This window comes from Gasterosteus aculeatus, chromosome 17, assembly GCF_964276395.1.
Source record: "Gasterosteus aculeatus chromosome 17, fGasAcu3.hap1.1, whole genome shotgun sequence".
Lineage (NCBI taxonomy): Eukaryota > Metazoa > Chordata > Actinopteri > Perciformes > Gasterosteidae > Gasterosteus > Gasterosteus aculeatus.
Genome location: NC_135705.1, coordinates 14,843,321 through 14,867,819, shown reverse-complemented (window position 1 = coordinate 14,867,819; position 24,499 = coordinate 14,843,321). Strand labels below are relative to the sequence as shown.

Here is a 24,499-nt window from a genome sequence, read left to right as displayed (position 1 = left end):
ATTTTTACCACAAAAAGAAACCTGCACTTTTATCATATTTCATCATGTTTTTTTGTTGAACATGCATCGCAGGTTACATGACCTTGACCAGCCCAATGAACCCTCGTGATCAATGTGAACAGAGTGTGTTCACCTGGCTTGAACTCAATGTGGGCTGCATAGAATGATCTTGAAGTAATACTGCTGAGCCTAATATTTTAAAGCTACACACATCATTTAGAGCTGTGCACTTTTGCACACTGTATATGAGCAGAAAGCGCAGCTCAATTACAAGAACTAAGGTGGTGTTACATCCTGTGCGAAGCCACACCGGCTGCACGGGCAGCCTCGAGTACCGCGCTGTGCCGCTAGATGTCGCTGGTCCCCGCGGAAGGGGGCTGCAGGGCGAGCAGGGGGCTGGCTGTAGAATGGCGGTGACTGCGGGGTGGGGGGCGCAGCAGGGTGTGCGTGTTTGTGAGCGTGTTTGAGGCTCGTCGAGCAGCAGGGGAACTTGAAAACTTCCCCGCGTCCAGCGAGAGGCACATCTGCGACCGATCGGGCCCGGAATCGGCTGCTCACAGCGCCGCTGTAGACCGACAAGAGGACCGGGGTCCGGTTCTCGGCGTTGGAACGATTTCCGGGACATCATGGATGATTTAGGTAAGTGAACGCAATATTTACACGACGTGTGTGTGTGTGTGTGTGTGTGTGTGTGTGTGTGTGTGTGTGTGTACGCGTACTGTTGGCGCAAACAATCGATCCCCGAGTCGGCGCAACGTTGAGCCGAGCGAAGGCTTCTGATGCGGCTGCCTCGCGGGGGTCCGCCGCGTACGCGTGTCCAGGTGGGTTAAGTTCCCCCTGGTTCCCCTGAGCTCCGCGCGAGGTCACACGCTCGGGAAGGCCGTGCGTGCGGACACGAGGAATCCCCCGGGATCGCTTCCATTGCGACAGTGATCCCGATTGACGTGCGCGATGGCTGGTATTTGGTGAGGTAGGAGTCGTGCGTGAGAGGACGCGGTGCTCCGCTGAAGCCCCTCAGGCGACCGCGGGGCTCCTGCTAAAAATCAGACAACAGGTCGTCTGACAATCTAGTGAGACGGTGACCTATTGAGCCCCTCGCGGGGATTGTCAGGTTTGCACAGCTGGCTCCAGAGGTTTAAAAACACTACAGGGAAATCATTGATGATGGTCACAATGATCGGGGGTCTATTTAAAGCCCCCTTGCCTGCACAGGTGATCGTAACAGGGTTAATCATTGCCAACTTGATGACAGCAGAAAATCTAATCCCCGAGGCCACGTTATGGTGACGGGAAGGGTGTGCAGGGCTCAACACAATGCAGACAAGAAACCCGCCTCTCCACATTTCCTCTGAAATGTTCTGCTGATATTTTCCTAAGTTTACAATTCCTGCTACAAGCCACTCTGAGTTCACTCTCCAGTGTGTAAGTATTCATTTACTTGTATTGACTGTGCCGTTTGGGTTGTTCCCTGGCAACTGTCAGGTTAAGTTTAGCAGGACACGCCGATATGCATCCAAGGAGTCAGGTTCATTGGGTGCTAAAAACAAATACCACAATGCATGCATGATGTGAAAGAGGATAAATGTCAAAAAGGCGTCCGAAAATTGTCTAGGAAGCTACAGGCGTATCTGCTATTCCAGATACCTCGCAACTCTGTTCCACAGAAGTTTGAACAGGCCTGGTTGATTGATTGTAAAACAAAAAAAAAGAAGAAAAAAAATTGCATTACATGTCCACATCATGTTTGCTCTGCAGCAGAACCTGGATCCATCTAATTTAGGATAGAACCCGGCTCACTGGTTGACACACTGGTGGCGAGAGTGTACCGGGAATACTGGTCATTCTATATCCAGTCAATATTTATGGATACCATCTCGGCTTACGTGGGCGAAGGGCTTTCCTTAAAGTAGCAGCTTTAAAAAGAGCGTTACTCAACCCAGAGTAATTATCATGTCGCGGGGTTGTAAATTCTGTCATCGTTTTAGCTGAGGCCTGTAAAGCGCTGGTAGGCTGCAGACATCACCTGTGTCCTTCTGCATGGTGCGGGGATGAAAGTCATGGTGACATTTATTCTGCATCTGTACATTCGAGTGATTTAAAGAAGCACTTCCCAAAGAGCCAAATAGAGGAACCGCCACCACTCGTCCACCTCAGAGAGGACAACTACCGGTCACCAACTTTTTAGCAAAGGAGTTCTTCCAGAGCCAATTAGACCAAAAGCCCTTCCGCCAGCAGCATAGGACACCTCCCTAAACGCCACCTTTCCTGTGATATGCACACTCTCACTCTGGGCTTAATCCCCCCTCCCCTCCGCTGCCCTCGAAACCAGCCATGGGAGCAGAGCGGCGCTGCTCACATGCGGGGCTCCGGTGTGGATCAGGCCCCCATGTAGGGATTGGGCCTCCAGCCAAATTGTGTCCTCCTGAAACACTGCACTGCCCCACCCTCTCTCTCTCTCTCTCTCTCCCCCCACCACCCACCATTCCTGTGGCTAACCACATAGGAAGCTGCAGGCTGCAACCTATTGACAATTTGAAGCTGGTTGTGTTTGCAGAAGAACAGGTTAGCTTTTAGGAAGATTTGGATTTAGGCAGATTGTGATGCTTGATCGCTTGCGACGATCAGCTTTCAACTCCAGACGCTGATTAAACACGGGAACCAAGGTTTTAAAATGTTTCTTTCTTTGTGCTACGCTCGAATTATATTATTGTGTCTTCTTTTAGTTGTGCTGTTTTGATGCTGATGTATGTTCTTACTTTCAATGACCTCCCCTCCCCGGCTATCAGCGCTGCCCTGCTTCACTGCTCTGGGCCTGCACCAACAAGACATGAATGTCAAATAGCCTCCAACTTTTACGTGCTTTCACTCACTTTGATCCTCAGTGCCTTTCTGTGTTTTCTTATGTGTCCGCAAGTACAGTAACAGCTCTGTTTGTGTCTCTCGGATGTGTTTTACCGTCGCTTTTAGAGGCATCATTTGAAGTGAAGTGATTGCCCCGAGCCCCGTCAGCGCAGCGGCGTTGGAAGTGTCAGTCATGGTTTGGGCGTGAGCGGCAGTTCTTTGCTTACACCAAATGAGATATGAATTAGCCTCGATCCTCAACGGATTCTAAATTTAGCTTGGTTCATTGTTTGTACACCAAAAGGAAAAACCTCAGACAGCTCTTGTGACACTGATGCCATTCGTGTGTAGCTGTGCGGTGCAGATTCAATGACCAAATTTCCCTTCTGCCCAACAACGGTTCTGTTTTCTTCAGTAACAGTTTGAAACTTGAAATGGATAGTTTGATATTTTAGGAGGTGTGCTAACTTGCTCCCTTATCCAGAAGACTGCTACTAGACCCGCCCCTCTCAGCTGATTTTTCTGTTCCAAGAAAGATTAAACGTGGTGCTTTCATGTAACTCTTATTTTTTTTTACAGATCTGTCAATCAGATCACAAATCAAAGGCCGTCCTTATTGATACGACTCTGGTGTCTGAATGCTAAATATAAAGCAGCAGACGGCACGTCTTCACCTGCTGATTATAAACCTACAGCTTGTTCTAGCAGAGAAGAAGTCAAAGTGTGGGTTGGTTTCTGTGTGATTAATCATCTACTACGTGTTAATCAGTGACCTTTTAAAGGTTACGAGCAGATGGTGGTTTATAAACAGGCCCAAACATTGAACAAACCCTGAGGGTTTGCATTACTGGAAGTGTGTGATCCGGCATTTTTGTTGAAGTTGGCAAGTTGAACCATAATAGAATCTAAGAACAATGATAGCTCTCCCTCTCTTGCTTCAATTCTATGCCTTTTATAGGCCCCTTAACCTTATGGAAATCTAATATGAAATCACTGAAATAAACTGTTTTAAAAGTGCAAAGTCAGTCCAGAAAAGTAAGCTCCCTTGATTTAAAACACCCTTTCAGTTATCTTCCTCTTCACTTGAGCTCTGGTAAATTAACCCTTTAGGTGAGCCTCCCATGATGAGCCTCGTGTGTGTGTGTGTGTGTGTGTGTGTGTGTGTGTGTGTGTGTGTGTGTGTGTGTGTGTGTGTGTGTGTGTGTGTGTGTGTGTGTGTGTGTGTGTGTGTGCCATACAAACCACACACAGTCAATCTTCTGAAGGCTTGAGAAAATCTCTTGTATCTCCTCCAGCGTTGGTCCATCTGTTTTGACTTTGAAGCTAAAATGCTGCAGGCCTTTAAAACGTATGGTGGGCTGCGCGCACACACTCGGGCACGCAAACCCTCGCACGAGTCTCGCTCCTCATCACAGGCCGCGGGGTGTGGACAGACCGCTCTGAGGGGGAAGCTGACTAAGCAGCGGCAGCTCTGCACTCGGCCAACCGTCATGTCATCTCTCCCGGGCCCAGCGCGTCCTAACAACAGCGGGTTTTTTTTGAAGCCATTGGTTTATCTGAAAATAGGCCTTGAAGCCAAAAAACATATTTAGACTAGAATACAAGCAAACTCTGTCAGGGATGTTACTGCTTTTTGTGTCAGTGAGGCCATTGTTATTGGGCGGCTTCCCGTGGCGCTCGACGCACATTTCATGACAGGAAGTGGTCTTCAGTGACCCCTCTGTTGTTCTGCCGCTCGTGTAGTTTCTTTCCCGCGATAACCAAAAGAATAGCCTATTGTAGGTGACATGTTAGTCATGTTAGTCATGCGAACTTGTGGACATGCCTCAGCTTCTTCTTTTGGCAGAAGTGAAGGTTCGCATTCAGTCTCATTAAATTCTGTATTTCTTTCTCGCTATTTTCCGTTTTGGTTCCAGGCGACAAGAACAGATCATTAGCTTGATGTAGAATGTTGTCAGTGAAGACGTGAAACAAAATGGGGAGAAAATAAGGGGGAGTTATAACCGATGTTGTGAGATATATATATCTGTGTGTGTCTTTATATCTCGATATATAGAGAGAGAGATTTTCTCATTCAGAGTGTGTCCAAACCTTTAACTGGTACTATATATAGAGATAGATGGATAGATCTCCTTAAAGCTGTTGGTCCTCCATCCTGCTGTGCTCTGATGAGTTGAATTCCCTGCTGACGGAGTGATATTTTCATCCCAGCACTCCGTCTGACACTGACTGACAGCCGCGTTGATGCGATACTGCGGATGCTTTTGATGCAGCGTTAACAGCAACTCGTTTTTTTTATTGTAGGAGTAGTAGTAGTAGTAGTAGTAGGAGATAAAGACGTTGTGGCATTTCAATTCTAATCAAAACAACAGGGTTTCAAAAAGATTTGCAGAAATAAAGATCCTTTTGCCCCAGTTCAATGAATGCCTTTGTGTCACATAAATCTCCTACAGTGTCAGACGACCTTTCAAATGCACCCGTATGTTCTTTTTCAGGCTGTCCCCTTCATTGGCTGCAGGCCGAGAAAACACATTGCGGTTTTATTAGGAAATGGATTTGTTCCCCGCAGGTTCGGGTCGGTCCGAAACACGCCGCTGCCGCGGTCCTGTTTGGGACATAAAGCCTCCACAATGAAGTCCCTCTGATGAATCGGGCAGTCGGAGGGGCGGTGCGGGGAAAGTGAGCATAACTATATATGCGTGCGTGTCAGATCGCTTGTGCCTTTTGTTGGATGTACGATCGACATCTGGCTTGTTAATGAGGCTCATTCAGGAAGCCCAATCTAGACCCCACTCAAGTTAATGACCGCGTCAGTGATGCTTGTGTCAGGATTACTACTCTACAGGTTTACAGGGGGGGGTTGGCTTTTCAAGAGTTTACACTGCGCACACACACACACACACACACGCCGCTTCCAGCTCGGCGGCTGAAGGGACCGTTTTCCAGTGGGATGAGTTGGCCTTCTTTGCAGACTCCACAGACCGTTGTCTCCATCCTCTTCCCTCTTGTCCTCGTCCTGCCAAAGGGGGACAAAGAGCCGCCTGTTCCGGGTGTTGTGACCTACTTCAATCCACAACAGACAGAACCAGACAGAACTGATTAGGGGAAAGGAATATCTAATACAGACGTTTTTCTACCAGAGCAAACATTTCATAGTCTTTAGATAAGATTCACAATAATTTGTATTATTATTAAATGCTGGCGATTTCCTGTCCAGCTGTTGCACAATACGCTGTTTGAAGAAGCCTCTACAACAATAGTTTAGCGCATAGTTTTATTCTAACCTGAAATCTATGCAGACAGTAAATATTGTGACTTTTTCACATGTACATTTGGCTGGATGTTATTTTCAAGTCAAAGGAAAAATACGCATTTCAACAGAACATGAATGCTTCATACTGTCTGTAACAAATGCACCGTCAGTGCTCAGAAATGTTTTTATTTTGTGCTTCCACCACTGTTGCACACAGATGTTGAAAATAACCACAGGGGCGACATGTAAACCACAGGAAAGCTTCTGTGCCAACAAACTCTTCTTTGTAAACCTTCACTGAGGGGAATAGGGCAGCGGAGTCAGGAAGACGAGACCGCCGTCTGTCTTTTGACTCTTATTGTTTTAGTCACGCATACTCTTCACTTTTTTTCTTTCGGTTGTCGTAGTCATAGGTAGTCCATTTTAGATGTTTCTCCAATTTAATGATTTACTTCATTAGTTTGAAGATCTATTTGCAGCAGGGATTATAAAACATTACAAAACACCGGTTATAAGCCACGAAAGCAGTTAGTAAAACCAATATGAGAACTTCTTAGAAAAAGTATCAGACAGCTAAGCAGAAGTGTTTGAAAAGCCGACAGGAGGGGAAGTGATATAAATAACTAAATGCTACAGTGTGATAATGACTATTCAAATATCTGTGGCCGATCGGAGCTATCATTTGTAGTCTACTGTTGGGTTGCATAAAGTAAAAATTAAAAAGGAATGACAGCTTTTTGCCAGCTAGCAGTGCCTCACATTACAGGAGCAATTGAGACATACAAATACAGATTATGAAATGATCCAAAATCTCGCATTTAGACATTGCAACTGTAGCAAAAGGAAAAATAACTTTTAAAGATATAACCCACTCAGATGGGAAAGGTAATTCTCTTAAGTCGTATGAGCTTATTGGATTTCTACCCGGGGGATTTCTACTCTGACGACTGACGACGCCACATTGGCATTTACGTCCTGTCCTACACCTGGTAGACTTTGCTGAAGTCAAACATTCAGCGCTTTGGAGGAAGGTAGACTCATCAAGGCTGAACGGGGGTTCGCGTTCTGTGAGGAAATGAACCGAGAAGAGGTGTCGAGGTCGCGGCCACTTGTGTGCTGTTGCTTCTCACCTGTCAGAAGGCACGTAGGACCATCTGTTAGGTGATAACTTTATTTCACCGAAACTGGGTGACTTAAATTCTAATTCAAGAATGTGAATGTAAAACTGGCCTTGATGTTATCCTGCAATTTGAAAAATAATTAAAAATAATTTAGGGAAAACTCTTGATTAATATTATTGTTTTCTTAAAGCTGTACAACTAGAGTTAAAATGTATTTCTGACCAGAAGGTGTATATAAATTCAATATTTACCCTCTTTTAGTTCAGTTTTTAGCATCTATCAACTCCTGAGTTAAATATCTGATAATTGAGCTGTCGACTGCTCCAAACTCTCACCAGCTACTAGCTAACGGTGTCTCTCTGCTGCAGGGCAGGTGACACACATTTTATTTATCAAAGCTTGTTTGCTACAAACAAATGCATGCTGGTATTTTGTCTTTTCAAAATCTATATCATTTTTCCCTGATTTGATTTGAGTTACAAAACGCCCTGCAGAGGCAGCAAGTAAGCACACTACTACAAATACGACTCTTAGTGGTATTTAACTGCACTCAGTCAGTTTTCATTACCATATTCTTCCACAAACATCTAGCTGGACTGGATGAACTGACTAGATTAGACTAGATTAGGACAGACATTGAACGTAAACTGCATCATGACTGGTTGATGGAGAAATACAGCGCGGCCGTAGTTGTCGTTCGGTATGTAAGTGCTGGACTGCATGCGTCTGAACAGACTGTCCCGTAGTTGTATTGAATAATTCAGAATGGAGTACAAGCTGCTGTGTAAGCAGTTGTATTCTATGAATTAATTGCAGGAGCGTGCTGTGCTGCCATTGAATTTAGTAGCGTTTGTCGTGGCAGCACTGCACGGATCAGAACATAAGGGAACTCCATCCAGACTCGTCTTCATCCCAGTTAAACAGGGTGAGACCGTAATGCAAATGTAATTGAATCCATGGTATAAGCTGGTTGGGTGGTCTGTAATACGCTGCTGTTGCTTTGACCGGCGTGGCCATCCATCATCTACTGTATGTCCCTGCTCCCGGTCAGGGTCGGGCGGGGAGGTATTTATAGTGGGCCTGGACGCCTCAGTCTGTCTCTGGTATGCGTTGGGAACGCTGGCCGAGAGGCACCTGTGCGCAGGGTTGTTGTTGTTGTTGTTGTTGTTCTACTATTCCACAACACCTGTGTATGTGTTTCTACTGTGATTTAATTTGCGTCTGCCCACTGAGGCGCACCAAACCAACGCTGGCCCTGGCCTGCTGTTGGGAGAAGGGGAGTGAAGTGTAAATGCATATGTGCACATCTAGTTTGGATTCTGATGGAAGCCAAGAGAGGGATTGTTCATCTCTGGGATGGTCTGTCAAAATGTCACAATGAGAGTCCGTCTCCCCCAACAGAACATGAAAGGCTGTCACTTCATGTTGACGCAGACACACAGATGAGTAGCTGAAGGTTGTTCCTTGTTTTTACATGCACGCATCGTCTTTTTTAAAAGAATGGCTTTGTCTAAAAGCCGACTATTTGTTTTCTCACCTTGCCTCATCAGTCTTATCCCACCGTCTATTCGGCTGACGAGCAGCTCAACTCTATCTCCACCTCTCGCTCCTTCTCTCATTTTTGGAAGACGAGCTGTGGCACGTAAGGAATTCATATCAGCCGTTTTGCACCTTGCAACACATCAGATTCCGAGGTAGGAAATTAAAGGAATGAGGGTGGGGAGATGCGGAGAGGAGGTCAGAGGACACCGGTAAAGCGGCTGCACGGACCGAATATTGCCACTGATTATTCATCCGGTTAGTTTCACTTTGGTGTCAGTGCATATCTCAGGAAATGGCAAGGCAGTCGTGAACAGATGAAGGCCGCTCTGTATCGCAGCCCTGAGAAGAAAAAAGCCAGGTCCTCTCACACGACCCGACATCGCCCCCTGCAGGTGGCCAATAGTGATGTAGGAGCCATTCCCTGAAGTGCTAGACGGCTAAATACACACGATGTGTGTTGAGTAGTGGACAGCCTTGATTCACTCTCTGCCCTGGTCAGCAGTGATCGGACATCCGGCTGCTTGAGGCGCTTTCAGGGGTAATGGAGGCCTGCTTCTCTGGACTTGTTATTGATCAGAAAATCAAAGCACGGCCACAGGATTGCTTCGTTCACTTCTGTTTAATTTGTATGTTGATTTTGACTATGAAAGGTTTCTGGTAAAGTGCTTGATCGACCATATTTCCTCCCCTCTGCCGTTGACGCGCTCGAGTCTTCAAATGGTTTCCTTCCCATACCCCCGTTTTCCTGCATCTGCCTCCCTTCATCTGTAATCTCCCCGTCTTGTACATCCCTTCCTCTGCACGCTCCAATCTTCCCGGTCCCCTGTATATCTTTCTCTCTCTCTTTCCTGTAAGCAGCCCCATATGGAGCGGCGTTTATGTAATTAAAATGCACACCATTCTTCTGGGAGGAAGGGAGTCTCCTTAATCTGCGTCAACCCACATTTCAGCCTCTGAGGATTTGTCGGCTGCTCCACGCACACACACACACACACACACACACCTCCCAGTTTCACTCCCAGCGCCATTCCTCATTGTTCCCGTGTTGTGGACACTGTGTTTTTTGTTGTTGACAGAGGAGTGCCTGTGTTACATTGTTGTAGACGGTGTGTTAGATGTGGACAAAGCCTACTTCTGGTAGGCAGAGGTAGATCCGTCACCTTCACACAACAACGTGCTTCTCAGGAACAAACCGGTTAAAACAGAAGTTCTATCCTATCCAAACCATTCATACAAGTCCCATCTTGCGTCTCCCAAAGTTGATGCCTCCCTTACGGAGGCTAAGAGCGATTCAGGAGGCTCATCTTACTTGGGTGTCTCATTATGAGTTCCTCATTTTACTGTGATTCCATTTTTGGTCACTGGGGAACTCGTGAGTCTGTGTGTGTGTGTCACGGTATGTTCCCTTGCCAGATGAGGCGGACACACCTCCGTGTGTTTATGTAGTTTGTGGATGGGTCACAGCATGCAGTGTTAAGTGAATAAACGGAACCCTTAAGCTGCTAGTATCTATATTTAATGCTTCGCTTGTATACTCTTGTTTAACTTATAGGTGTGTTTTCCAACCACTTTGTTGTGGGCAGCGAGCTGCTGATTTCAATTACCTCTCTTAGATATAAATGCACCAGAATATGTGTTGTATGCAGCCCGGGGGCTCGTGTTTTAGCCTAACTCCCTTTTGCAGCAGAAGAATCTTTGTAACCAGGGCTGAGGCCAGTTCAGCTTCAGGGCTAAGTTGATTAACATCTCTTGTGTTAACAATCTGGACGGACATCTGTTGACTGAGGTCTCCACCAGCTGCAGTAAAACGTTGTTCTGACATTTGCAGCAGATGTGTGCCAAGGCCCTCAGATATGCTCACTGTTTATTCATGCAATATTTCAGAGAAGTCTCAAATGAAAACGTCTTGGTCTCCGTTTCATCATAAATGCGTCGGAATATGGAAATCTTTGCACCTTTTGATGAAGACTTTGCCACACATCTGTACATATCGGACATTCTCGGTGATGTTTTCTCATTCTAAAGAAACTCTGTTGCATTGTGCGTAAATGGTTGCAGGAAGACCATGTCCTAATCTCTGTTTTCAACATAAGAAAACCGAGACCTTAGTTCCTGATCTTGCTGACTTCTTCTTCTTGCTGACTTCTTGACCCTCTTCTACGGAACCAGGAGTAGCGCTTGTAGGGACGGCCGTGGCGAGCACACCTGTCCGTCTTTTAATGGTACGTTTTATCAATCCCCAGACTTGTTCTGATTTATGAAACGTTATTGTTCTGTTGTTTTTGCCACTACCAAGTAAGAGTGCAGGACACAGACAAACACATGCTGGTGTCCATAATGAAACGGTGTGCTCGGGGCTCTGCTGTGAAACCTGGTCAGCCGTGGTAAGCTGGGGCCAAGTGGATCTGGTGTTGATCTCTGCTTCTGCTGTGTCTCCTCCCAGTCCGGAGGGCACTGCGATCCAAGTTACTCCTCGACTGAGGATACTCTACCGATCTGTGGTTAAAGGTTACAAATCGGAATGTGTAACTCTAGTTGGTTACAGTCTCGACGTTGTGAAAGAACATATCTCAATAATTGGTATGCTACGTAAAGACTATCACGTCATGATGTGGCAAAAGTGTGAGTCATGGGAAGCGTAAGCAGAAAGTGTGCGGACACCGTGAAGGAGGGGCACATTTCTAGACCTTTTTGTGATACCACTCCCTAAGTTGGCCATGCCTCTGTTGATAAGAGCTCTGCCTGCTCCTCACCGTGCTCATTTCACGGCGTTCTCTCCTTCACCTGCTGCAGCGGGCTCGTCGTGAGTAGTATCTCTTACTTGAGCTTTCAGGCGGCAAGGTTGGAGCTGGCATAGCAGCGCCGAGGGGTCGACCCTAACCCGCCGGCATTCATTTCAGACCCTCCTTCTCCTCTTCACCCTGACTCTCTCTTCTGCTCTCAGTTGCACCCCCCCCCCCTCTCCCCCCCCGCCACCCTCCTCTCGGCTCTTGATCTCTTATGCTCATGGTAGAGTTAAGGAAAGCAGTTCCTGCCCGGCGGACTGTCGGTTTGGGTCGCTCTCTCCCTCCACTTCTTCTTTCTTCTTGTGAATCATCTATTATCTCCCCTTCACTTCTGGGTTTACCTTCTTGTCTTTAGTCCAAGGTATGTTCCTTCTTCTTGTTCCTTTCGCTATGGTTTTGTCTTTCTTGCCCTGTTGCTTTATTTTAGGATAGAGCTTTGCAGTTGGGTATATTTGGATCAATTTAGTTCTACTGGGGAAACGGCGGTGTGACGTATTAAAGACATAACAAGGAAATGTAGTTTGAACCCTTCAGGCGTCCTAACAACCACCCTTTACAATACAACTTGATTGTCCTTCATTGTAAGCTATTCGCTCACTATGGTTTATTTGGTTTTATCGAGAATTTACATTCAATCACTAACTTCATATTGAAACTCTAATTGTCTTCATCGGCCTCAAATATATTTTTATGGACTTGTGAAATTCTGGAAGAGAAACTAAACACTGCTGTGGTGTCGTGAGCGCGCTAAAATAAGCCCAGGTGTCCAGTAATACAGTCTGAGCTGTTGATTAAATGCCCTATAATGTGTCCTTCTACCTGCTGGTTAGCACCGCTAAATTAATAGTTGTTGTCTTAGTCGGTGTTTCTCCAAAAATACAAATTACCCGCATCGTGCTGTGACGGTAGACGTTGTGGTGGACACGGTAGATTAGAGTGTGTGTGTGTGTGTGTGTGTGTGTGTGTGTGTACCTGGTTGCAGACTTGACAGCGTCTCTCGGGTTGAAGACATGTCAAGACTGCAGGCGGACGAGGGTCAATGAGTAACCGAAGGAGCGGCAGTCTGCGTGACTCAACCTCCGCGGCTCCACCTCCCCTCACGTCAGTGCGCACGACTTTTGGCCGTTTGCGACGGACGCTGTCGTTATTCTCTCCCGTGTGTGTATACGTCCCGTCCTTGGCACCAACCTCGTCTCAGAATATACTTTCGCTCCGGACCTGTGATTAAGAAATTATTTTTTGTGTTCCTGCAGATGCTTTGTTGGCGGACCTTGAGTCCACAACATCCCACATTTCCAAGCGTCCGCTCTTCCTGGCTGAGGAGGACGCGTACTCCCTCCCTGTTGGGGGTCAGAACCTCTGCTCTCCACTCCAAGTCCCGCCCTCGGAGCTAAACGGACTTGATGATACACAGGTAACAAGCTCATTGTTTGGTAAATGGAATTGTTCAGTGAAAAACATTCCATAATTTACTTCTGGGTACTAAAGTGACCTCCCACCCTCCCCTCAGTCCTTCAGCTCCGCTCAGAGAAGTCCTTTGTCTGGAGAGAGCAGCAGTCCAACTCAACCCGTTGGTGAAGAAGACCACGTGTACAGGTAGGCTTTTGAGTCACAACGCTGCATAAATATATATGCAAAGATTATTCAAAAGTTGCCGAACTCTTATAGATTATATCACTTAGCTGGATCTTTGTGGAAAACGTATACAGTATTTAGCAAATTCTAGTGAGGACAATAAAAGGAGGAATAATAATGATGAGCTTCATGTTATTGACACACACACACACACACACACACACACATCATTGGAATACAAATCTCCCTTTGGGTGTTGACTCGTCTGTGAGCCAGAGCCGCTGTCCAAATGATGCAGTGTCAAAATATAGCATCACTCTGTCGGTGACTCTGTTATAAATATTCTCTCCTCTTCTGTAGTTTCCCTAACAAGCAGAAAAATAGTGAGTCATCAGCTGTTGCCATGAACTCCGCCTTGGGCAGCAACCTGTCTGAGCTGGACCGCCTGCTGTTGGAGCTCAACGCTGTCCAGCAAAGCACCCCGGCCTTCCCCACAGAAGGTACACAAGGGGATTACTTTTCCCTTAAAATACTTTTCTTTCTTTTTTTGTGGTGTCAAACCGGAGTGTCCATTCCACTCCCCCGTATTTAAGTGTTTTTTGGCGGTTATCATTATGATAAACTGTGCACCGTGGATTCGTGAAGGAAACGTGTTTTGCATTCTTGCTCTGTAATAGAAGAAGCACCTCCCCCGCTGCCCGCCAGCAGCGTCATCCACCACGTCCAGGAAAACGGCGTCTCTACTTCCGGCAAGGTCGCGCCACGCGTGTTGGAGAAGCCCAAGCGCAGCGCTGCAGCTCGGGCAATAGAGGATGTACGACCAAGTGTAGAGAGCCTTCTAGATGAGCTGGAGAATTCGGTGCCCTCACCCATGTAAGGCCACAAATTGGTGAAAAGCAATGTAGAAATCCTGCCATCGCATGTGGCTGTTTAAATCCAGGGTGTCGCGTTTCATGATGGCGTTCTGTCCTTCAGTCCCACGCCCTTGGTTGTGTCAGAGCAACACACGGATGGACAAGAGGAAACTCCGGCACAGCAGCAAGCCAGAATGTCGGCCTCCTCTGCCACGCGAGAGCTGGATGAGCTGATGGCCTCCCTGTCCGACTTCAAAGTCCAAAGCAATGTGAGTATGGTGGTCGGTAGATTTTTGGGTCAGGGAGGGGTTAGCATACTGGATAGAGGATGTTTATTTTTGGCATTGTGTAATTGTTTAGAACTGCACTGCAGATGTTTAGGGGGTTGCTTGACTGGGAAATGAATTCTAGAAAGTGGGGTCAAACTCATTTCATTCAGCGTTTTTTCAGTATCCGTGGTTAAATGAAAATGCTGTAGCTGGCACAGAAACGCACAGAAACGTTCCCATTGAACAGATATTCCGCTGCTTTTCGTTTACATTGATCTCATAATTATATATTATATAATATTATAACCCAATCAACTTTTGCAGTGTTGCAAAGACATACATTAAGTGACCGGAGCTTCATAATTCAATTCATGGAGAAAATGATGCGTTCAGTGAAACAAAGTCAGCGTAAATACAACGTATTTTTTTGTTGGTTTGCAACTAACTACAAACTAACATGATTTTCCATTAAAAACCATAAATGTTATATTTGTGAAGATTGTTAGACACGGGAGTGTTACTCATAGTCATTTTTAGACGAGAAAGTATCGTTTCTGCCGCCTCAGACTACATTTTTTCAAATGAAATGAAAGCCATTTAATTTAAGTACATTTTTGTAGTATTTAAAGAATGATTTCTCAAGAAGAATTGCATAGAAAGAAACCCTGCTAGGTGTTGTTTGACAGGCAACTTTTCTGTCCCTTCATTGCCAATGTGTTTTATCTGGTCTCTTTCTCTTTCCTCTGCCACTGTTCATGTCTCGTCTTTGTTTGTACACTGCGGCCGTTGTGTCAATGCACCTGATTCAGTCTGGCTCTCAGTCATCTGTGAATCAGGAGGCAGTGGACCCTTCCCTGGTAGCTGGTTCCCCAGGAACAACCCTGTCTATACACCCTCACATTGGTTCAGTGCATACTCTCCTAGCTTCTAGTTTCACTACGCCGCCCTGTAGCCCTCTTCCTTTGGAACTCCATATAGATGAAGATGGTACTTCGGCCTCGCCGTCTGCAGCTGCTTCCTCTGTAGTCAATGAATCGTTCAAGAGCCTTCAGCACTCCCGGATCCAACAGATGAATCATGATGTCAGTGTCACGTGTGAGAGCACTCGGGAGGAGAGCTTCAGTGTCTCTAGTATCACAAAGCCTCCTAGTCAAACGGAAGACAACAGCAGGACACACACGTCCATCACTCTAGTCTCCGCTAATACGATCGCTAGTGACCGAGGTTCTAGTCCAGTAACCACTACCAGCGGCTCCAGTCGAGTAGTTGTTTCAGGCAGCTCCAGTCCTGTTAGTCTCTCTATAAACCCCAGCACCATTGTTAGAACCCAGAGTCCCAGTCCACCTGATCTTAAATGCTCCAGTCTAAATTGGTCTTCAAAGAATCCAAGCCCAATCCCTAAAAGCTCCGGTCCACTTTCTATAAGTCATCCCCCGGTAGACGGTAAAAAGACTGCTGGTCCAGTTCCAAAAAGTGTTTGCGCAGAAATAGTTCCCAAGAGTGCTAGTCCAGTGTCAATTGCACGACTTTCAAGTCCAGTACCACCCATTGCAAGTCCTGTAACAGTCCCGTATGTCTCTAGTTTAGCACGGGTGTCCAAGGGTTCTTGTCCCGATACATTGCCATTGGCTGCTTGCCCAAGGATTTCAAGTCCCGCCTCAGTCTTCAGAAATAATTACACAGTCCCAGGTACCAGTAGTCCCAGAGCTTCACCGCTTCCAGCTGTACCATCAAACAGCCTGTCCCTCCAACTTACAGAAAAGCAGGACGGCGAAATGATGGATTCTATGTGGCCATGTCGGGAACCTTTATTAGACGATGCTTTAGACAAGCTCTTAGCCCCCAACTCCTCCCGAATGAGTGACATCCTGCCACCTTCTTCGGTTACGTCCGGGGATGGAGACCGGTTTTGGGAGGAGGAAGACGGAATTTACCCTGATCTCAGCCAAGATGGAACCCTGACACCCATGACTGACTCCAGCTGGATGGATGAGTGTTTCACCCCTTCAACCTGCCCCGGGACACCAGATGCAACGCTGGACCTTCCCGCACAGCAGCCCTCTGCTGTCGATCGACTCTCTGCTTCTGGCCAAGTAGGACTCTCAACTGGACTCTCCCAAAATAAGCTTTCTATTACTTGGCCTAAGACGAGATTCCCACACAATCATGGCCGTGTTGCACAGAGTGTAGCCAAAATAAGCTTATATTGGGAGAGCGGCTCCAACGCGTACCAAAGGAGCTATGCAAAAGCACACAAGGGAAATCCCTCCATCTATGTGGCGTGATGCATGTGGTGTCATTGCATTACAATTACAAAATGGCTTAAGGAGAAATCTCCCCGTAAACACTATTTGTGGCAGATGTCGAAAGCTTTGCTCGAGGCGAGGTCTTTGCACGCCCCTACTTGCTTCAGTCCACATTGCTGTGTTAGTCACAGGGCTTGGCCTGGCCCCGGATGGTGGTGCTACAAATACTGTAGGGTGAATATTCTTTCTATTGCTAATGCAAGTATGCACTATGAATGTGCACATGCAATTGAAAGAACATACAAGAACAATGTTTATGTCTTTGACCTGTGCAGACCTATCTGCAAGCAGTTTGTGACGGACTTGTGTTGTCTTGAGCCGTGCTATGGAGCATGCCGTGCCTCTGATATGGAGCGCTGTGCTTTGCATCTGCAGGCAAATGTGATTGAATATTTGAGTGTCTGACAAAACTTCCGGAACATTTTTACAAAAGTAAGTTCTGGAGCCACTGCTTGAGCCTTTTTGCCACACGAATGAGACGCGGTGTGCCGGCACTGTTCTGCGCGTGTTTGCATCCCGTCGTGGACTTTCTGGTGAGTGGCAAAATCTCAGCTACCGAAAACTCCTCGTATCATCTGCTCTCCAGCTGAAGTCGGTTATCCGCCGCACCAAAGAGACCTCCAATGTGCATCCAATGTTCAGGGAAGGAATGTTGCGACGTAAAATGGGACCGGTCATTGTGAATAAGAGCAACTCGCAAGACCGACTTATTGTGGAGCTGCAGGGGAAACTGGGAATTGGGCGAGTGGAGCGCAAGCGCAAACAACAGCCAGACGATTGGATGACAGAGGGAGTCATCGTCATGTCCAACCCTCAGCGAACGCGGGAAGAAAGGCTCCAGCCATCTGTGGATAAGGTAGACATTGTAGAAGCACAGTAGGAGCCAGTGCTATTCAGTGCTGCTCCGGGACCATCTTAAACCAAGAGTTCGTCACTCTGGTGGTTCAGCTTTTCTTTTTTTAGCCTAAAAATTAAATAGATATAATGATTCAGGATATTGGCAGAAATATTGTATTTTTCTGTTGACATTCAGTCTAAACAATTCAGTTTGTTGTACCAATTTCTTTCTTTTTTTTACCATTTCCTTTCCCTCATTCTGACGTCTGCTTTTGTCATCTGTGCTTTTTCTGTCTTTGCTGTTTCATTCTTTCCCCCCAGATCATCATCCCTCCCGAATCCCCCGCCCCACAGAGAAAAATCCTCCCCCCTCCGCAGTCTCCCCCAGCGCCCAAAAAGTTACCCCCCGTGAAGCAGACTCCTCCCCCACTACCTCCTCCCCCTCCCCCACCCGCCCCTCCCCCTCCTCGAGAACCTCCCCCTCCTCCCCCCAAGGACCCGACCCCTCCCCCTCCTTCTCCCCCTAAGGAAGATACTCCACCCCCCAGGGAACCTACGCCCCCCCCTTTCCAGCCACCTCCAGCACCTAGCCCCCCTCCAAAGCCCGTCACGCCACCTCCGCCTCCCAAGGTCTTTGTGTCAGTGGGCTGTCAGACCGAGTATGACCCCATCTTCCCACCGATGCAGGCATGGACCCCCATTCTCCTTCTTTCTCTTTTCTGTCTTCTAAACTTTCAGTGGTTTAGTGTGGTTTTTTGGCGGTAATCCGGTTCAAATCCAAGCAGTCGAGTCATATAACTTGTCTGGTCATTTGGTCGGTTTTCAACCGCCGGTGTCTATTCGTGCCAAGTTGCCACAGGTAGTCTCTTAAAAGCTCCGTATGAACTCCAGTCAGTCAGGCCGGTTTGCGGTGGCTGCTGACATTCAAGCTGGAGAGACTGAGCCCCCTTTTCTAATTCCGACCTCTGACGGCGCCGAGCGCTGTGCGTTCAGAGTGGAGAGAAGCGTTTAGAGGCAAGAGGAGTGTAACACCCCCCCCCCCCCCCCCCTGCCCCATGTTCTTGTTACCCTGCCATGTGCAGGAATGGTAGACTCGCGTGCAACTGAAACCCCATCTGCCCCATGACACCACGGTTACCAGCACAATTATAGCTTCTCCCACAGGACGTCCGTCAACAGGTCGGACAAGGTCGGGTACAAGCCGTTAGAGGTTTAATGTCCTGTACCGTCCCTCCTTTAACAATCCATTCTGTCTTTAGTGAGGAAGTTCAGGTGAGGACTTGAACAGAATGAGACGATAGATGAGCGCTGCGGTATAATTGTGTACCAGCCTGGCTATTTTATTTGTGCGTGATAGAGTACGCGGAGCAGAGATGCTGTTTTCAAGAGTCCCAAAGCTCCAATCATCATTTGAGATGGTTTTGTGTTTGCTTCCATTGCTCTGGCCAGACGCGCATTCAAACACAGGCTATTGATGTTGGACATCATCATCGAATCCTGCAAACATTTTTCGTCCCGGCTAATTTGTCCATGGCTTGTGTTGATATTTTCTCTCTTCTACTGGTAAGAGGAGACGGCTAACCGCCGACCAGATCTTCCTTGGTTTACCTACAAGCGATCCAGGGACAGATAAATGTAACAGACATTTACAAACGCAGTTACATGAAAACATGATGACCATGTTTCTAAAATGATGCACGGTCACAGGAAGGTAAGGCTAAAAAATGAGCATGCGTAGTCCTTTGATATTAAAGCCTATTTGGTATTTTCTGTCCATCAGATCCTGTCCCAGGGAAAGACCTCTCCCACCGGCCCCCCAAAACCAGCCAACAAGCTGGACAACATGCTTGGAAGCCTGCAGTCCGACCTCAACCGGCTCGGAGTCCAGACGGTGGCTAAAGGTGTTTGCGGAGCCTGCAAGAAACCCATCGTTGGGCAGGTGATGATAGCGCTGAATCACACACACACACACACACACACACACACACACACACACACAAGGGTATACTGAATTAGAGCTTTTATTGTTTCTCATTACGCGACTCGGTAACGTAGTAAGAAGAGACTTCTGTTTAAAGAAGCAGGATTATATTATTTTCTGTGCACCGTGATCCATCTGCAATGGACTGCAATACCTTTGAATATATAATGGTTCTTGCGTTAAACATTGAGTTATGATATTAGTTTGCAATATCCCGTTGGTTTTCTTGCATGCAAGGCTGAGCCAGGTCTTTCCCCCAGAAGTTCATGTGTGTTTAACGCGCTGTGTCTCCCTCACCAGGTGGTGACGGCCATGGGCAGAACGTGGCACCCCGAGCACTTTGTGTGCACCCACTGCCAGGATGAGATCGGCTCGAGGAACTTCTTTGAGCGGGAGGGGCAGCCTTTCTGTGAGAAGGACTACCACAACCTGTTCTCACCACGATGCCACTACTGTAATGGACCCATACTGGATGTTAGTAATGCATACATTAAATTACACACACACACACACAAACACACACACACACACACACACACACACACACACACACACACACACACACACACACACACACACACACACACACACACACACACACACACACACACACACTCTGCTACATTCACCATTGAAGGGTGGATAATTACATGTATTTATTCATAACTTAATGGATCAAGGCCTTACTGGAAAAATCACTACATCCTTTATTGCTAAAGCAGACACACACACACACACACTCAATCCTAGAGGCAGTATTTGCATACAGACGGACTATCTCCTATCTTCTCACTGCCTGCTACTCCACATAGCGAGTTTCCAGCCTTTGTACACACAACATACACAAACACACACGCACACTACCCGAAATCACCACTTCTTTTATTCTTTCTTTTTATATGTGTGTTAAACATTTATTTTGATTGTAAATTGTTCACTGCTAATGATTCTGAACCCCATATTTTGTATTTAAGTTGACTTTGGTGATTTACATTCTGTGTTTTTGTACTGTTGTAATGGTTTCTATGTACTTTTCAACACTACACCTACTGGTGGTGAAGAATCATGTTCACCGTTGTCGCCCAGCTCCACTAACGTAGCAGCGGAGGAAGTTTTAATACCTCCTCTGACAATATGAATATGCTTCCAGCTGAGAACTGCTATCAGCCTGGAAAACATGAGCTAACAGTCACAGCAATGACCAGCACCTCCCACTCTGCCTCTGTGGACTTCCCCTGCCCTCTCCTGGCGTCGGACTTTCCGTTGCGTTTCTTTCTTCCCTAATTGCAAACATACATGCTCATGCCGTATGTTGACTATCTTTTAGAGCGGACACATTTTTTAAGTGGCTCTCAACCTTTTTTTTTTGTGATGTAAAAAAACATTTCTTTCAGCCGAGCACCCCTTAAGAAAAAAAAAAACGTTTTGAATAAATGCTCATTTTAAATTCATTGAAGAACAAATCTCCCTCAGAGTGCCTTCACGTACCCCCATTTGCAAACCACTGTTTTTGGGTCACAGATGTAACGACTGAGCGTTTGGTTGTCCTTTGTTTTACAGAGAGTTGTGACCGCTTTGGACAAGACTTGGCATCCAGAGCATTTCTTTTGTGCCCAGTGTGGAGCCTTTTTCGGGCCAGAAGGTACCGAGCGTTCATCAATCATTAACATGACACTTTGCTGAGTAAAATAAGGGCAAATGTCAAAAGTGAAGCATACGGCGAATCCCTGTGTGTCTTTGCTGCCCTCTAGGTTTCCATGAGAAGGACGGGAAGGCGTTCTGCAGAAAGGACTACTTCGACATGTTCGCCCCTAAATGTGGTGGCTGTGCCCGTGCCATCCTGGAGAACTACATCTCTGCCCTCAACTCACTGTGGCACCCCGAGTGCTTCGTCTGCAGGGTGAGCCACTGGACGTGTCCGACAAATGTCGTGGCAAACCGAGCCCGTCGGCGCGTGTTTTGAACCTCCCCTCTTCTGATTTTGCAGGAGTGCTTCACGCCTTTCATAAACGGCAGCTTCTTCGACCACGACGGCCAGCCGTACTGTGAGTCGCACTACCACGAGCGCCGCGGCTCGCTCTGCTCCGGCTGCCAGAAGCCCATCACGGGCCGCTGCATCACCGCCATGGGCAAGAAGTTCCACCCGGAGCACTTTGTGTGCGCTTTCTGCCTTAAGCAGCTCAACAAAGGCACCTTCAAGGAGCAGAACGACAAGCCGTACTGCCAAGGCTGCTTCGTTAAGCTCTTCAGTTAGACCGTGTGCTCGTGTATAAATGCGTTTGTACACCCGTACACACATTGATTTTACTAGTCTGAATGCACGTGTGGATGTGTGTGTGCACTCACGTGTTTAGCATGTATGAGTCGGTGAGTCACGTCATTCGGTATTGCCCCTCGGCATGGAAGGGGCTTCCCCCGGATGTCCGACCTCTCAGGCTTGGCCTTTCACACTTTTGCTAAAGACATTTTTAACAGAGCCCAAAGAGATCTTCATTTAAGGTTTTCCTTGAGTGTGCAGCAAAGAAAATACCCCCCCCCCCTCCTGTATTCTTTTAGCTTTAGAAACTATTGAGGTGCCATTTAAAAATGACAGTGAAAATACTCACATACATGCACACAGACACACACACCAAACGTGTCCGTCTTCTTCTTTACTTCTTTAAAATACCACTTCAAACTTTGCACACTCCAACCATAGATCTCTTGATGAGACAGTCTTAAGGTGCATTTTACAGGAGCCAGATGTTAGCTAGTTGTTATTTTTCTACTGTTTTACTATGAAATTGAACCCAGAGGTTTTGAGCATACGTAGGATTCATGTTTGTGCTCTTGTGAATTCATTATTGCCCATCGGGAGAGAGATCCAAGATGAGTCTATATAAATACATTAGGCCAAGTTGTACCTGCTTACCACAAAGTCTGCATAGCGTCAGTTACCCTCAAATAAAATGAAACGCTAGTGACTGATGATGACAAAAAGGAATCAATAAGAATAATATATGTATTACGGCAAATACGGCTGAACTTACAATATGAATTTAAAACAAGCCAAAACAAAGTTGATTGTCTTTACTCCACTTTAAAAGTAAAGATTTTCATGCTTTATGTAGTTTTAATTTAGAATAGAAGTTTCTCCTGTTCAACATTTTTCCATATTTTACTATTGCTACTGTCATGAATTTATCACTGTATTGATTCTATTAAAAACCCTGGTTAAAGATTTACAATCTGATTGTGTTTTAGAAGCATGCTTTCTTATATGTGGAGTTTTAGCAGCAGTGGCTGCCAGTTGCTGGTACAATCAGAATCTAAATTTGTATTTAGACGGCAGAACCGTGTTTTGTCACCTTTTTAATGAAAAAAAATATACGTATAAATATATTTTTGAGCTGTTTGGGTTTACACTGATATGCAAAGAGCTGGCTCTATTGGCATGCAGGCTAACAGTAGTTTCAGTTCTCACACACAAGTACCAGCTTTGATTCCAGTGTGTAAGACTTTCAAGGAAATGCAGCCCTAATTATCACTTTGAGTCATGAACTATGACCCTGAGCGGATGTTAGTACTTGACTCACTGATGGAAGCTGGATTTTGGTGTTTGCTGGTCAGGAATCAGAATACGACACCAAGCCACAGCCAAGCCTCTAGCGACATTGATGTTATGACTCGTTTCACCTTTATTTTACGTGAAGCTGCGTTTCGTGACATGAGAAAGATTGCTTTTCTTTTTTTGGGGACAATAATACTTTGTAATTTTGATTCACTGTGTGCGCACAGAGTGAATATGCAGTATTTACATTCATTTTGTTTTTACTTTGATGTTTCTCTTGTGTCAAATGCGTCAATGCAATAAGGTCTTATACACTGTGGAGTTCTCAGCCTTTCGTTTGATTCGACTCTTTATGGGCTGAATTCTTGGAGAGCTTCGTCTGCTGTGGTGCAACTTAACAGCCAATAGTTTACGCTGATGGACAAGGGGTCCATACCGAGTCCCTCAGCAGAGAGTAAAGTGTACACTTGTAGCTGATTCAGATTGACTGGAAGTAGCAGGGGGACATAAAGAGGAATTATGAGTTCGCTTTGCCCCATGCATATGTATGTGCTTACTGTATACTGCCTTATCATTTTGGATCCTGTCAAATAATTCATTGAAAAAAAATCTAAGCCTTTTACTGTTAATAATATTATGTGAACTTTGTAAATGGAGACATTCTTGTGAAACTTTACAAATTACATTTTCTTATGAGCCACAACTTTTCTGCCGTTTTGTGTGGGTGGGGTGTAAGCCCATGTGGGTCCTGATTACTGAATGATTATAACTGCTGCAAATAAAACAAGTGTTTCTGGCATTTTTGTGTCTGGAATGTAATTTTGTGTTTTTCTTTTACCTGTTTATTTTGTGAACCGTTGTCCGGTAGTGAACCCTAGGTTGGGAAATGCAGCAGAAGCCCAAATCAGACTAAATAATTAAATTACTTCTATGATAAAGCTCAGCTCAGTCACTTTGAGATTTTGAAATCTGGATATTCGAAAGACACATGTACTAAACATAAACTTTTCACCGTGTTTCTAGATAAATTTTGATACCTAATTATTAATTGATGCATTTTTGTTCCAGAATTTTATATTAAAATAGGTTCACATTATCACTGATGCACGCAGGAAACATGCTGGCCACTACAGTGGCCAAAAGACCACAGAGAGCAATCAGTTGTTCAGATTTAAGTTCATCATTAGTAAGCTTTAAACAAGCCATTCAGAACAACCAGACATCCTTATTGAAATATAAAAATCATTATACAAAATAAAATGGGGATTGACAGACGTATTCATATGAGTACAAGCACATTTTGGGGCAAAAGGTAATGAAATGACATATAAAGCTTCAAAAGAGGCCACAAAAAAAGCTAATATCACAGTCAGATCCAGTCAACGAGGAGCTTTGGGCGTTAGCCATAATAAAAATATTTTTAAAAACATTTTATTTATTTATTTATTGTAAATGACCTCTCGCGGCCCGCATGCAGTACCTTCGCGGCCCACACTTTGGGAATCGCTGCTTCAAAGCATTCCAACAACTACACAGCACGGTGCACACTCCGCACCAGCCGCTGGCGGTATTGTGCCAATTCAT

The 24,499-nt window shown here is 46.0% G+C and overlaps 1 protein-coding gene across 10 annotated transcripts; it reads left to right on the top strand.

Moving 5' to 3' along the window:
• The first annotated feature begins 332 nt into the window (after positions 1 to 332).
• Positions 333 to 23,714, top strand: pxna (paxillin a). 10 transcript variants are annotated; one of them, XM_078091449.1, is made up of 15 exons: positions 11,766 to 11,904; positions 12,526 to 12,701; positions 12,797 to 12,957; positions 13,054 to 13,139; positions 13,479 to 13,618; positions 13,796 to 13,991; positions 14,094 to 14,241; positions 15,051 to 16,334; positions 17,134 to 17,403; positions 17,706 to 18,071; positions 19,165 to 19,323; positions 19,666 to 19,839; positions 20,926 to 21,007; positions 21,117 to 21,265; positions 21,353 to 23,714. In XM_078091449.1, exons 5-15 carry the CDS (start codon positions 13,522 to 13,524, stop codon positions 21,617 to 21,619), a joined length of 3,192 nt encoding a protein of 1,063 aa, XP_077947575.1. In that variant the 5' UTR covers positions 11,766 to 11,904; positions 12,526 to 12,701; positions 12,797 to 12,957; positions 13,054 to 13,139; positions 13,479 to 13,521; the 3' UTR covers positions 21,620 to 23,714. The 10 variants fall into 10 exon arrangements, with proteins under 10 accessions (XP_077947579.1, XP_077947574.1, XP_077947578.1 ...); XM_078091448.1 differs by lacking the exons at positions 11,766 to 11,904; positions 12,526 to 12,701 and adding an exon at positions 380 to 639; XM_078091451.1 differs by lacking the exons at positions 11,766 to 11,904; positions 12,526 to 12,701 and adding an exon at positions 2,524 to 2,663.
• The last annotated feature ends 785 nt before the right edge of the window (positions 23,715 to 24,499 follow it).

Coding starts and splice junctions, on each gene's coding strand:
- pxna (XM_078091448.1), top strand. Junction 16,335..17,133: donor GACTCTCTGCTTCTGGCCAA/GTAGGACTCTCA, acceptor TCTGCTCTCCAG/CTGAAGTCGGTTATCCGCCG. Junction 21,266..21,352: donor CCGAGTGCTTCGTCTGCAGG/GTGAGCCACTGG, acceptor CTGATTTTGCAG/GAGTGCTTCACGCCTTTCAT.